This window comes from Gopherus evgoodei, chromosome 14 (genome assembly GCF_007399415.2).
Source record: "Gopherus evgoodei ecotype Sinaloan lineage chromosome 14, rGopEvg1_v1.p, whole genome shotgun sequence".
In the NCBI taxonomy this organism is placed as follows: domain Eukaryota; kingdom Metazoa; phylum Chordata; order Testudines; family Testudinidae; genus Gopherus; species Gopherus evgoodei.
Window position 1 is genome coordinate 415,050 of NC_044335.1, and position 13,992 is coordinate 429,041.

Below are 13,992 nucleotides of genomic sequence, written 5' to 3' on the forward strand. Positions count from 1 at the left end.
GGTTTCTGTGCTGTTAGCTGGAGGTAGACAGAGGGCGACTGATGTTTAGAATGCCACTTAGTTTTATAAGAACAACAATGCACCACCTGTGTCTTGTAGGAGTTTTATAAGAACAACAATGCACCACCACCTGTGTCTTGTAGGAGCCAAGTTTCATCCATGCGTTGAAACTGTGCCTGCAAGTTTTGTGTGCTCAGGCCAGGGCTCCACCCTGCATGTTCAAGGACTGTAAGGCCTGTTAAAAAGGCACAGAGCTGGTGTTCTGCGTGCACAAAGCTTGCAGGTGCCATTTCCAACAACAGCTTTGAAAACATCCCATTTTGGTAGCGGCTGAAGTGGTGGCGCTGTAGAGCGTGTAAAGCTTTCTAGGAGGCTTTGGGTGAAGACTCGAACATGAGTCTGAGTAATTAGTATATAAAGAGCCAGGCCCATTGGCCATTCCATCTGGGTTCTGAGAGTGACTTTCTGGTAGAGCGTCAAGGGTGTCTTTCCTCCTCGTCACGGCCACTGCGCGTCGCTGCCAGCTCAGTGACCCGGGATGTTGTGCTGTGCTGGGTGGTGAACAGCCAGGGGACAGAGGGCTTGGCTACACTCGAAACTTCAAAGCGCTGCCCCGGGAGTGCTGCCGCAGCAGCGCTTTGAAGTGTGAGTGTGGTCGCAGCACCAGCGCTGGGGGAGAGCTCTCCCAGCGCTGCACGTAAACCACATCCCTTACGGGTGTAGCTTGAGGCACTGGAAGCCGCGCTCCCGGCGCTGCGGCACTGTTTACACTGGCGCTTTCCAGCGCTGTATCTTGCCGCGCTCAGGGGGGTGTTTTTTGCACACCCCTGAGCGAGAAAGTTGCAGCGCTGTAAAGTGCCAGTGTAGCCAAGGCCCTAGTAACAGCAAGGCACAATGGAGCAGGAGCAGCACAAGGAAACACTCTTTAACAGCATGTCTGTGCAGCGCTAGCCCTGCCTAGAATTGCTTCCCTAGCAGGTGCTCAGGGAGCCTTTTATTCTGATGCGGCTGTTTGTAAACAGTAATTTCAGCCATTGGCAGTGAGATTTTAGCACTTGCTGTCCCTGAGGGCTCAAGCTCCAGGTTCTTGTCATTCCTAGTGCCAGGAGGGAGCATTTCCTTGCAAACAGAGAGGGGGTGGGGAGATGCAGGCTGGCCATGGAGTGAGACTAGGGTGACCAGATGTCCCGATTTTGGGGTCTTTTTCTTGTATAGGCTCCTATTACTCCTCTCCCCCAGTCCTGATTTTTCACATTTGCTGTCTGGTCACCTTAAGCGAGATGAACAGGCTGAGAAATGAAAGGGCCCATGTGGGGGATGAACCTAGGCTCTGTCAATCTGGACACAGAGGCCAGTGCACATTGGTCTTTCCTTATCCCAGCTTCATGCACCCTGCCCCCACCTAACAGTAGTACAGACACTCCAGCGAGTGTTTTCCTGCTGCTGGGAGCAAGGGAGGGGAGGTAATTTCTTTGATTGTTGGTGAGAGAGACACCCAGGAGCACTGCACGGAGCTCTTCTGCACAGGGGCGGCTCCAGGCCCCAGCACGCCAAGCGCGTGCTTGGGGCGGCAAGCTGTGGGGGGGCTCTCTGCCGGTGCCACAAGAGCGGCAGGCAGGCTGCCTTCAGCAGCTTACCTGCGGAGGGTCTGCTGGTCCCGCGAAGGGCAGTCCTCTGAAGCCGTGGGACCAGCGGACCCTCCGCAGGCAAGTCGCCGAAGGCAGCCTTCCTGCCATGCTTGGGGCGGCAAAATGCCTAGAGCCGCCCCTGCTTCTGCAGGTCTGGGACAGGGACTCTAGCAGCACAGCTAAACACAAGGGGGAACAGATTGTTTAGCATGAATAGTCGACACATATTTCCAGGGACCATTCAGAGTGTAGTGGCCTGTTAACACCTTTTCAGTCAGAGTGGGAAGGTGGGGAGTGTTGTTAGTGGGTTATAGATTGTTGTAATAGTCATAAATCCAGTGTCTGTGTTCAGTCTGGGATTTTTAGTGTCTAGCAAAGTTATGAATTTAAGCTCCCAGCGTCGTGCAGGATTCCTTCGAGGACGGGGACTGAGAGGTCAGATAAAGAGTGAACGCTTTGGGAGATGTGTTCCCCCATAGGTGACAGGGTGTTACTGTCTTTTATTGTTTTCTTGCGTGAGTTCATTCGAGTGCGCAGTGACTGTCTGGTTGACTGGCATGGTGGTAGTTACAGCATTCAGTGCACTGCATGAGGAATACCACATGTTGTGATTGGCATGTGTGGGACCCATGGGTCCCCAAGATGTGTTGTGGGCGGTTAATCATTTTAGCCATGAAGATATGTCTGAAGGTTTTGCATCTGTTGATCTAGCAGGCTCTGCAATGATCAGCACTCCCCACAATTCACCTTTCAAGACCCATGGGTTTACACATGCCTGTTACAACATGTGGTGTACCTCATGCAGTTGGGAAAAGTTAAAAGAGAGCCAGCAAGATAGGACCTCATCCACCTTGTCTCTCTAACTATAGAATCATAGAATCTCAGGGTTGGAAGAGACCTCAGGAGGTATCTAGTCCAACCCCCTGCTCAAAGCAGGACCAATCCCCAACTAAATCATCCCAGCCAGGGCTTTGTCAAGCTGGCCCTTAAAAACCTGTAAGGATGGAGATTCTACCATCTCCCTAGGTCAATGGGTTTCAAACGTGGGTTGTGACCCAGTACTGGGTCATGGAATGTAAGGCACTGGGTCGTGACGGCTCTGGTCAACACCGCCAGCCAGGCTGTTAAAATTCCTGTCGGTGTCGCTAGAAGTTGGGCAGTGGAAACGCTGTTTGTCGACACTTTTGCCGACAAAATGCTTCCACCTCCTGCTCCTGCTGACAATGAGCTGTTTACACTGTCACTTGCCGTGGAAAAACTTTTGTCAGATCTTTTTTTTTGGGGGGGGGAGGGGTTGTTCTTGAAGCATCTGTGAATGACAAAAGTTTTGTTGTTCAATTGGCAGTGTAGACAAAGCCTGAACAAGTCCAGTTCCCTCAGCCTCTCCTTGTAAGACATGTGCCCCAGCCCCCTGATCATTTTCATTGCCCTCCGCTGGCCTCTCTCCAATTTGTCCACATCCCTTCTGTAATCAGGGAACCAAAACTGGATGCAGTACTCCAGATGTGGCCTCTCCAGTGCTTAATAGAGGGGAATAATCACTTCCCTCTGTCTGTTGGCAATGCTCCTACTAATGCAGCCCAATATGCCGTTAGCCTTCTTGGCAGCAAGGGCACACTGCTGACTCCTATCCAGCTTCTCGTCCACTGTAATCCCCAGGTCCTTTTCTGCAGAACTGCAGCTTAGCCAGTCGGTCCCCAGCCTGTAGCAGTGGGTGGGATTGACAAGCTACAATACTGCAGACAATGCCTGCTTCTGGGTCAGTCACAGAGAGCTGGCTAGGGATGGATTTGGCAGGGATGAGAATCAAGCTTGTGCTTTCCTTTGCAGGCAGGAATCTGCACATCATTCTGCACCCAGTGGAGATTCCTTCCCTGAGTTCACTGCACCCTCCAAAGCTGCCCATCAAAGCTGTGTCTTCATCTGTCAGGGGATCCAGACCCCTGCTAATTATCCGGAAGCTGAGCAATGAGCACTTTGGACACCCAGGGTTCCTCTTTGCAGTACCCCAGGGGTACACCTGCCGTGTGATAAACAGCCCCCTGCACCAAGTCTCAGAGCCCAGGTTTCAGTCAGAGCCCAAATGTCTATGCTGCAACCGTGTAGCCCCGCAGCCTGATCCCTGTAGACCTGAGGAAGCTGGCCCAGCCCAGCCCCAGGTCTTTTCTTGCAGTTTGCATGTTTGTTGTTCCCCAGTAACCCTGCAGCCCTGTGGTGTGGAGGCCATTGTGACAGCCCTGCGAGCACGGGGCTTGCAGGGACAGGGACCCGTGGGCGACAGGGAATTTGCTGTCTCTGAACCATACAGATGCAAACGAGTCACAGGATTTGTGCCCCTTGGGCTGGGGACACAGTTAAACAGAGACGCTCCTTTTGGGGCCCTGTGCTGTCAGCACTTCTGTGTGCATGCAGATGTGTGTCGGGTTGTATCTGCCTGTGCTCACAGGATTGCACTGACCTGCATGGCTACTCTTTCTATCAGCCTGAAACGGCGCGTGCTGTCTCGGGATTATCCGCCTGCGCCCTGGGCAGGGACAGGCAGCTTTGAACTGGGGTGATCCCATGTCCCCAGGCGTGAGCTGCTTCCAAGGAGATTCCTCTGTTTTGTGTTGGTGTGATTCTCTCTCCTTTAAGAGACGCTGTGCCTTTAAAGTTGGTTTGGGACAAATTGTGTGTTTGGTCTGTGGGGACTGAGGGCGTATTTACTCGTGTAAAGTGGAAATTAATATTTGATGTCAAGAGGGATTTGGGATTTAGCTTCATTTTGTGCTGTCATAGGCTGCCCCTCGCCTCCCCTGGGACTAAGTCCTCTGGGCCTGTCTATTACAGCTTGGCTGCTAGGTGGCCTCTTGGGGCACAGGCCCTAAGTGGCTGGCAGGAAGAGTGGCCACTTTGTGTGCAGCTCTCCCTTTTGAATCTCCTTATCCCGTCATCGGCAGCAGCAGCCGTCCTGCGTCCTGGCAGCTCCCACCGCTCGGAGCGCTGTCCCGCATCCCTGCCGCGTGCCAGGTTTCTTTAACTACGTCGCTCGGGATGGCTTATTCCCACCCCCGAGCGAGATAAGTTGCACAGGTATAAGTGGCAGGGTGAACAATTCCTTAGTGGCATCTTGCCCAGGTTTCCTGAGCCTGTCCCATTCGCCTCCCTTCCCTCCTAGGGCTCCTGAGCCAGGGCTGGGGATGGGTCCAAGCCTGCTGAACTAGGGAAATGCAGGTGATCCTGGGCCCTGTGTAGAGGATGTCAGAGGTCACCTTGGGGGAGAGGGACAGCAACATGGAACATAGCCTGGCATGTCTGTGGTGCACACGTCCCTGTGCCCTGCTGGTCGCCTGCCCCACGTCTCCCACACACTATCTTCTCCCCTGCTACTGGCTCCTCTCTGCGCCTTGTCCCCGTTTCTCACATCCATTATAGCGATTTCTGTCTCTTTGGGGGTGGGGGAATATCCAGCAATATGGACAGGAAATGAAGCTGGAGAGACACTCTCAGCAATTGCATCATTTTCCTTCCATAGATAAAGGATCAGCTCTCCAGGTTCAGAGCTGTTAACCCTTGAAAGTTTGACCCTTAAGTGTATTTCCTCCATCCGTTGTGCACACAGTTGTGTTATTGTAGGGCTGCTCCCCAGCGCCGGGCTGCCCTGGCTGTGTGTTATTGTAGGGCTGCTCCCCGGCACCAGGCTGCCCTCGCTGCTCTGTTATTGTAGGGCTGCTCCCCGGCACCAGGCTGCCCTGGCTGTGTGTTATTGTAGGGCTGCTCCCCAGCGCCGGGCTGCCCTGGCTGTGTGTTATTGTAGGGCTGCTCCCCAGCGCCGGGCTGCCCTCGCTGTGTGTTATTGTAGGGCTGCTCCCCGGCACCAGGCTGCCCTCGCTGCTCTGTTATTGTAGGGCTGTTCCCCAGCGCCGGGCTGCCCTGGCTGTGTGTTATTGTAGGGCTGCTCCCCGGCACCAGGCTGCCCTCGCTGCTCTGTTATTGTAGGGCTGCTCCCCGGCACCAGGCTGCCCTGGCTGTGTGTTATTGTAGGGCTACTCCCCAGCGCCGGGCTGCCCTGGCTGTGTGTTATTGTAGGGCTGCTCCCCAGCGCCGGGCTGCCCTCGCTGTGTGTTATTGTAGGGCTGCTCCCCAGCGCCGGGCTGCCCTCGCTGTGTGTTATTGTAGGGCTGTTCCCCAGCGCCGGGCTGCCCTGGCTGTGTGTTATTGTAGGGCTGCTCCCCAGCGCCGGGCTGCCCTGGCTGTGTGTTATTGTAGGGCTGCTCCCCAGCGTCGGGCTGCCCTCGCTGTGTGTTATTGTAGGGCTGCTCCCCAGCGCCGGGCTGCCCTGGCTGTGTGTTATTGTAGGGCTGCTCCCCAGCGCCGGGCTGCCCTGGCTGTGTGTTATTGTAGGGCTGCTCCCCGGCGCCAGGCTGCCCTCGCTGTGTGTTATTGTAGGGCTGTTCCCCAGTGCCGGGCTGCCCTCGCTACTGTGTTATTGTAGGGCTGCTCCCCAGCGCCGGGCTGCCCTCGCTGTGTGTTATTGTAGGGCTGCTCCCCAGCGCCGGGCTGCCCTCGCTGTGTGTTATTCTAGGGCTGCTCCCCAGAGCCGGGCTGCCCTCGCTGTGTGTTATTGTAGGGCTGCTCCCCAGCGCCGGGCTGCCCTCGCTGTGTGTTATTGTAGGGCTGCTCCCCAGCGCCGGGCTGCCCTGGCTGTGTGTTATTGTAGGGCTGCTCCCCGGCACCAGGCTGCCCTCGCTGTGTGTTATTGTAGGGCTGCTCCCCGGCACCAGGCTGCTCTCGCTGTGTGTTATTGTAGGGCTGCTCCCCAGCGCCGGGCTGCTCTCGCTGTGTGTTATTGTAGGGCTGCTCCCCAGCGCCGGGCTGCCCTCGCTGTGTGTTATTGTAGGGCTGCTCCCCAGCGCCGGGCTGCCCTCGCTGTGTGTTATTGTAGGGCTGCTCCCCAGCGCCGGGCTGCCCTGGCTGTGTGTTATTGTAGGGCTGCTCCCCGGTGCTGGGCTGCCCTCGCTGTGTGTTATTGTAGGGCTGCTCCCCGGTGCCAGGCTGCTCTCGCTGTGTGTTATTGTAGGGCTGCTCCCAAGCGCCGGGCTGCCGTGGCTGCTGTGTTATTGTAGGGCTTCTCCCCAGCGCCGGGCTGCCCTCGCTGCTGTGTTATTGTAGGGCTGCTCCCCGGCACCAGGCTGCCCTCGCTGTGTGTTATTGTAGGGCTGCTCCCCAGCGCCGGGCTGCCCTCGCTGTGTGTTATTGTAGGGCTGCTCCCCGGTGCCGGGCTGCCCTCGCTGTGTGTTATTGTAGGGCTGCTCCCCGGCGCCGGGCTGCTCTCGCTGTGTGTTATTGTAGGGCTGCTCCCCGGCGCCGGGCTGCCCTCGCTGCTGTGTTATTGTAGGGCTGCTCCCCGGCACCAGGCTGCCCTCGCTGTGTGTTATTGTAGGGCTGCTCCCCAGCGCCGGGCTGCTCTCGCTGTGTGTTATTGTAGGGCTGCTCCCCAGCGCCGGGCTGCCCTGGCTGTGTGTTATTGTAGGGCTGCTCCCCGGCGCCAGGCTGCCCTCGCTGTGTGTTATTGTAGGGCTGCTCCCCGGCGCCAGGCTGCCCTCGCTGTGTGTTATTGTAGGGCTGCTCCCCAGCGCCGGGCTGCCCTGGCTGTGTGTTATTGTAGGGCTGCTCCCCAGCGCCGGGCTGCCCTCGCTGCTCTGTTATTGTAGGGCTGCTCCCCGGTGCTGGGCTGCCCTCGCTGTGTGTTATTGTAGGGCTGCTCCCCGGAGCCAGGCTGCTCTCGCTGTGTGTTATTGTAGGGCTGCTCCCAAGCGCCGGGCTGCCGTGGCTGCTGTGTTATTGTAGGGCTTCTCCCCAGCGCCGGGCTGCCCTCGCTGTGTGTTATTGTAGGGCTGCTCCCCGGTGCCGGGCTGCCCTCGCTGTGTGTTATTGTAGGGCTGCTCCCCAGCGCCGGGCTGCCCTCGCTGCTCTGTTATTGTAGGGCTGCTCCCTGGTGCCGGGCTGCCCTGGCTGTGTGTTATTGTAGGGCTGCTCCCCAGCGCCGGGCTGCCCTCGCTGTGTGTTATTGTAGGGCTGTTCCCCAGTGCCGGGCTGCCCTCGCTACTGTGTTATTGTAGGGCTTCTCCCCAGCGCCGGGCTGCCATCGCTGCTGTGTTATTGTAGGGCTGCTCCCCGGCACCAGGCTGCCCTCGCTGTGTGTTATTGTAGGGCTGCTCCCCGGCGCCGGGCTGCCGTGGCTGCTGTGTTATTGTACGGCTGCTCCCCAGCGCTGGGCTGCCGTGGCTGCTGTGTTATTGTAGGGCTGCCCCCCAGTGCCAGGCTGCCCTCGCTGTGTGTTATTGTAGGGCTGCTCCCTGGTGCCGGGCTGCTCTCGCTGTGTGTTATTGTAGGGCTGCTCCCCGGTGCCGGGCTGCTCTCGCTGTGTGTTATTGTAGGACTGCTCGCCAGCGCCGGGCTGCCTGGCTGTGTGTTATTGTAGGGCTGCTCCCCAGCGCCGGGCTGCCGTGGCTGCTCTGTTATTGTAGGGCTGCTCCCCGGCGCCAGGCTGCCCTGGCTGTGTGTTATTGTAGGGCTGTTCCCCAGTGCCGGGCTGCCCTCGCTACTGTGTTATTGTAGGGCTTCTCCCCAGCGCCGGGCTGCCCTCGCTGCTGTGTTATTGTAGGGCTGCTCCCCGGCACCAGGCTGCCCTCGCTGTGTGTTATTGTAGGGCTGCTCCCCAGCGCCGGGCTGCCCTCGCTGTGTGTTATTGTAGGGCTGCTCCCCGGCGCCGGGCTGCTCTCGCTGTGTGTTATTGTAGGGCTGCTCCCCGGCGCCGGGCTGCTCTCGCTGTGTGTTATTGTAGGGCTGCTCCCTAGCGCCGGGCTGCTGTGGCTGCTGTGTTATTGTAGGGCTGCTCCCCGGTGCCGGGCTGCCCTGGCTGTGTGTTACTGTAGGGCTGCTCCCCGGCGCCGGGCTGCCCTCGCTGTGTGTTATTGTAGGGCTGCTCCCCGGTGCCGGGCTGCCCTCGCTGTGTGTTATTCTAGGGCTGCTCTGGCTGTGTGTTATTGTAGGGCTGCTCCCCGGCGCCGGGCTGCCCTCGCTGTGTGTTATTGTAGGGCTGCTCCCCAGCGCCGGGCTGCCCTGGCTGTGTGTTATTGTAGGGCTGCTCCCCGGTGCCGGGCTCCCCTCGCTGTGTGTTATTGTAGGGCTGCTCCCCGGTGCCGGGCTGCCCTCGCTGTGTGTTATCGTAGGGCTGCTCCCCAGCGCCGGGCTGCCCTGGCTGTGTGTTATTGTAGGGCTGCTCCCCGGTGCCGGGCTCCCCTCGCTGTGTGTTATTGTAGGGCTGTTCCCCAGCACCGGGCTGCCCTCGCTGTGTGTTATTGTAGGGCTCCTCCCCAGCGCCAGGCTGCCGTGGCTGCTGTGTTATTGTAGGGCTCCTCCCCAGCGCCGGGCTGCCCTGGCTGTGTGTTATTGTAGGGCTGCTCCCTGGCGCCGGGCTGCCCTCGCTGTGTGTTATTGTAGGGCTGCTCCCCAGCACTGGGCTGCCCTCGCTGTGTGTTATTGTAGGGCTGCTCCCCGGTGCCGGGCTGCTCTCGCTGTGTGTTATTGTAGGGCTGCTCCCCAGCACCAGGCTGCCCTCGCTGTGTGTTATTGTAGGGCTGCTCCCCGGCGCCGGGCTACCCTCGCTGTGTGTTATTGTACGGCTGCTCCCCAGCGCCGGGCTGCCGTGGCTGCTGTGTTATTGTAGGGCTGCTCCCCAGCGCCGGGCTGCCCTCGCTGCTGTGTTATTGTAGGGCTGCTCCCCAGCGCCGGACTGCCCTGGCTGTGTGTTATTGTAGGGCTGCTCCCCAGCGCCGGGCTGCTCTCGCTGTGTGTTATTGTAGGGCTGCTCCCCAGCGCCGGGCTGCCCTGGCTGTGTGTTATTGTAGGGCTGCTCCCCAGCGCCGGGCTGCTCTCGCTGTGTGTTATTGTAGGGCTGCTCCCCGGCACAAGGCTGCTCTCGCTGTGTGTTATTGTAGGGCTGCTCCCCAGCGCCGGGCTGCCCTCGCTGTGTGTTATTGTAGGGCTGCTCCCCAGCGCCGGGCTGCCCTCGCTGTGTGTTATTGTAGGGCTGCTCCCCAGCGCCGGGCTGCCCTCGCTGTGTTTTATTGTAGGGCTGCTCCCCAGCGCCGGGCTGCCCTGGCTGTGTGTTATTGTAGGGCTGCTCCCCAGCGCCGGGCTGCCCTGGCTGTGTGTTATTGTAGGGCTGCTCCCCAGCGCCGGGCTGCCCTCGCTGTGTGTTATTGTAGAGCTGCTCCCCGGTGCCAGGCTGCTCTCGCTGTGTGTTATTGTAGGGCTGCTCCCAAGCGCCGGGCTGCCGTGGCTGCTGTGTTATTGTAGGGCTTCTCCCCAGCGCCGGGCTGCCCTCGCTGCTGTGTTATTGTAGGGCTGCTCCCCGGCACCAGGCTGCCCTCGCTGTGTGTTATTGTAGGGCTGCTCCCCAGCGCCGGGCTGCCCTCGCTGTGTGTTATTGTAGGGCTGCTCCCCGGTGCCGGGCTGCCCTCGCTGTGTGTTATTGTAGGGCTGCTCCCCGGCGCCGGGCTGCTCTCGCTGTGTGTTATTGTAGGGCTGCTCCCCGGCGCCGGGCTGCCCTGGCTGTGTGTTATTGTAGGGCTGCTCCCCAGCGTCGGGCTGCCCTCGCTGTGTGTTATTGTAGGGCTGCTCCCCAGCGCCGGGCTGCTCTCGCTGTGTGTTATTGTAGGGCTGCTCCCCAGCGCCGGGCTGCCCTGGCTGTGTGTTATTGTAGGGCTGCTCCCCGGCGCCAGGCTGCCCTCGCTGTGTGTTATTGTAGGGCTGCTCCCCGGCGCCAGGCTGCCCTCGCTGTGTGTTATTGTAGGGCTGCTCCCCAGCGCCGGGCTGCCCTGGCTGTGTGTCTTTGTAGGGCTGCTCCCCAGCGCCGGGCTGCCCTCGCTGCTCTGTTATTGTAGGGCTGCTCCCCGGTGCTGGGCTGCCCTCGCTGTGTGTTATTGTAGGGCTGCTCCCCGGTGCCAGGCTGCTCTCGCTGTGTGTTATTGTAGGGCTGCTCCCAAGCGCCGGGCTGCCGTGGCTGCTGTGTTATTGTAGGGCTTCTCCCCAGCGCCGGGCTGCCCTCGCTGTGTGTTATTGTAGGGCTGCTCCCCGGTGCCGGGCTGCCCTCGCTGTGTGTTATTGTAGGGCTGCTCCCCAGCGCCGGGCTGCCCTCGCTGCTCTGTTATTGTAGGGCTGCTCCCCGGTGCCGGGCTGCCCTGGCTGTGTGTTATTGTAGGGCTGCTCCCCGGCGCCGGGCTGCCCTCGCTGTGTGTTATTGTAGGGCTGTTCCCCAGTGCCGGGCTGCCCTCGCTACTGTGTTATTGTAGGGCTTCTCCCCAGCGCCGGGCTGCCCTCGCTGCTGTGTTATTGTAGGGCTGCTCCCCGGCACCAGGCTGCCCTCGCTGTGTGTTATTGTAGGGCTGCTCCCCAGCGCCGGGCTGCCCTCGCTGTGTGTTATTGTAGGGCTGCTCCCCGGCGCCGGGCTGCCGTGGCTGCTGTGTTATTGTACGGCTGCTCCCCAGCGCTGGGCTGCCGTGGCTGCTGTGTTATTGTAGGGCTGCCCCCCAGTGCCAGGCTGCCCTCGCTGTGTGTTATTGTAGGGCTGTTCCCCGGTGCCGGGCTGCTCTCGCTGTGTGTTATTGTAGGGCTGCTCCCCGGTGCCGGGCTGCTCTCGCTGTGTGTTATTGTAGGACTGCTCGCCAGCGCCGGGCTGCCTGGCTGTGTGTTATTGTAGGGCTGCTCCCCAGCGCCGGGCTGCCGTGGCTGCTCTGTTATTGTAGGGCTGCTCCCCGGCGCCAGGCTGCCCTGGCTGTGTGTTATTGTAGGGCTGTTCCCCAGTGCCGGGCTGCCCTCGCTACTGTGTTATTGTAGGACTGCTCCCCAGCGCCGGGCTGCCCTCGCTGCTGTGTTATTGTAGGGCTGCTCCCCGGCACCAGGCTGCCCTCGCTGTGTGTTATTGTAGGGCTGCTCCCCAGCGCCGGGCTGCCCTCGCTGTGTGTTATTGTAGGGCTGCTCCCCGGCGCCGGGCTGCTCTCGCTGTGTGTTATTGTAGGGCTGCTCCCTAGCGCCGGGCTGCCGTGGCTGCTGTGTTATTGTAGGGCTGCTCCCCGGCGCCGGGCTGCCCTCGCTGTGTGTTATTGTAGGGCTGCTCCCCGGTGCCGGGCTGCCCTCGCTGTGTGTTATTGTAGGGCTGCTCCCCAGCGCCGGGCTGCCCTCGCTGTGTTTTATTGTAGGGCTTCTCCCCAGCGCCGGGCTACCCTCGCTGTGTGTTATTGTAGGGCTGCTCCCCAGCGCCGGGCTGCCCTGGCTGTGTGTTATTGTAGGGCTGCTCCCCGGTGCCGGGCTCCCCTCGCTGTGTGTTATTGTAGGGCTGCTCCCCGGTGCCGGGCTGCCCTCGCTGTGTGTTATCGTAGGGCTGCTCCCCAGCGCCGGGCTGCCCTGGCTGTGTGTTATTGTAGGGCTGCTCCCCGGTGCCGGGCTCCCCTCGCTGTGTGTTATTGTAGGGCTGTTCCCCAGCACCGGGCTGCCCTCGCTGTGTGTTATTGTTGGGCTGCTCCCCAGCGCCAGGCTGCTGTGGCTGCTGTGTTATTGTAGGGCTCCTCCCCAGCGCCGGGCTGCCCTGGCTGTGTGTTATTGTAGGGCTGCTCCCTGGCGCCGGGCTGCCCTCGCTGTGTGTTATTGTAGGGCTGCTCCCCGGTGCCGGGCTGCTCTCGCTGTGTGTTATTGTAGGGCTGCTCCCCAGCACCAGGCTGCCCTCGCTGTGTGTTATTGTAGGGCTGCTCCCCGGCGCCGGGCTACCCTCGCTGTGTGTTATTGTACGGCTGCTCCCCAGCGCCGGGCTGCCGTGGCTGCTGTGTTATTGTAGGGCTGCTCCCCAGCGTCGGGCTGCCCTCGCTGCTGTGTTATTGTAGGGTTGCTCCCCAGCGCCGGGCTGCCCTGGCTGTGTGTTATTGTAGGGCTGCTCCCCGGTGCCGGGCTGCCCTCGCTGTGTGTTATTGTAGGGCTGCTCCCCAGCGCCGGGCTGCCCTCGCTGTGTGTTATTGTAGGACTGCTCCCCGGTGCCGGGCTGCCCTCGCTGTGTGTTATTGTAGGGCTGCTCCCCAGCGCCGGGCTGCCCTCGCTGCTGTGTTATTGTGCGGCTGCTCCCCAGCACCAGGCTGCCCTCGCTGTGTGTTATCGTAGGGCTGCTCCCCAGCGCCGGGCTGCCCTCGCTGCTGTGTTATTGTAGGGCTGCTCCCCAGCGCCGGGCTGCCCTGGCTGTGTGTTATTGTAGGGCTGCTCCCCAGCGCCGGGCTGCTCTCGCTGTGTGTTATTGTAGGGCTGCTCCCCGGTGCCGGGCTGCCCTCGCTGTGTGTTTTTGTAGGGCTGCTCCCCAGCGCCGGGCTGCCCTCGCTGCTCTGTTATTGTAGGGCTGCTCCCCGGTGCCGGGCTGCCCTCGCTGTGTGTTATTGTAGGGCTGCTCCCCAGCGCCGGGCTGCCCTCGCTGTGTTTTATTGTAGGGCTTCTCCCCAGCGCCGGGCTACCCTCGCTGTGTGTTATTGTAGGGCTGCTCCCCAGCGCCGGGCTGCCCTGGCTGTGTGTTATTGTAGGGCTGCTCCCCGGTGCCGGGCTCCCCTCGCTGTGTGTTATTGTAGGGCTGCTCCCCGGTGCCGGGCTGCCCTCGCTGTGTGTTATCGTAGGGCTGCTCCCCAGCGCCGGGCTGCCCTGGCTGTGTGTTATTGTAGGGCTGCTCCCCGGTGCCGGGCTCCCCTCGCTGTGTGTTATTGTAGGGCTGTTCCCCAGCACCGGGCTGCCCTCGCTGTGTGTTATTGTAGGGCTGCTCCCCAGCGCCAGGCTGCTGTGGCTGCTGTGTTATTGTAGGGCTCCTCCCCAGCGCCGGGCTGCCCTGGCTGTGTGTTATTGTAGGGCTGCTCCCTGGCGCCGGGCTGCCCTCGCTGTGTGTTATTGTAGGGCTGCTCCCCGGTGCCGGGCTGCTCTCGCTGTGTGTTATTGTAGGGCTGCTCCCCAGCACCAGGCTGCCCTCGCTGTGTGTTTTTGTAGGGCTGCTCCCCAGCGCCGGGCTGCCCTCGCTGCTCTGTTATTGTAGGGCTGCTCCCCGGCGCCGGGCTGCTCTCGCTGTGTGTTATTGTAGGGCTGCTCCCCAGCGCCGGGCTGCCCTCGCTGTGTGTTATTGTAGGGCTGCTCCCCAGCGCCGGGCTGCCCTGGCTGTGTGTTATTGTAGGGCTGCTCCCCAGCGCCGGGCTGCTCTCGCTGTGTGTTATTGTAGGGCTGCTCCCCGGTGCCGGGCTGCTCTCGCTGTGTGTTATTGTAGGGCTGCTCCCCGGCGCCGGGCTGCCCTCGCTGTGTGTTATTG

General features: G+C 60.9%; 1 protein-coding gene across 9 annotated transcripts in view; it reads left to right on the forward strand.

Annotated features, from left to right (window-relative positions):
• Positions 1 to 13,992, forward strand: part of CDH22 (cadherin 22) — a 156,038-nt gene that overhangs the window by 53,790 nt on the left and 88,256 nt on the right. The window contains exon 1 of one of the 9 annotated variants that reach the window (XM_030533298.1): positions 3,513 to 3,642. The exons of the other annotated variants lie outside the window; for them this stretch is intronic. Within the exon in view, the coding sequence (XP_030389158.1) occupies positions 3,597 to 3,642 (46 nt within the window). The 5' untranslated portion in view covers positions 3,513 to 3,596. Of the gene's footprint in view, positions 1 to 3,512; positions 3,643 to 13,992 lie in introns of those variants that run through there. 9 annotated transcript variants of the gene reach the window in all.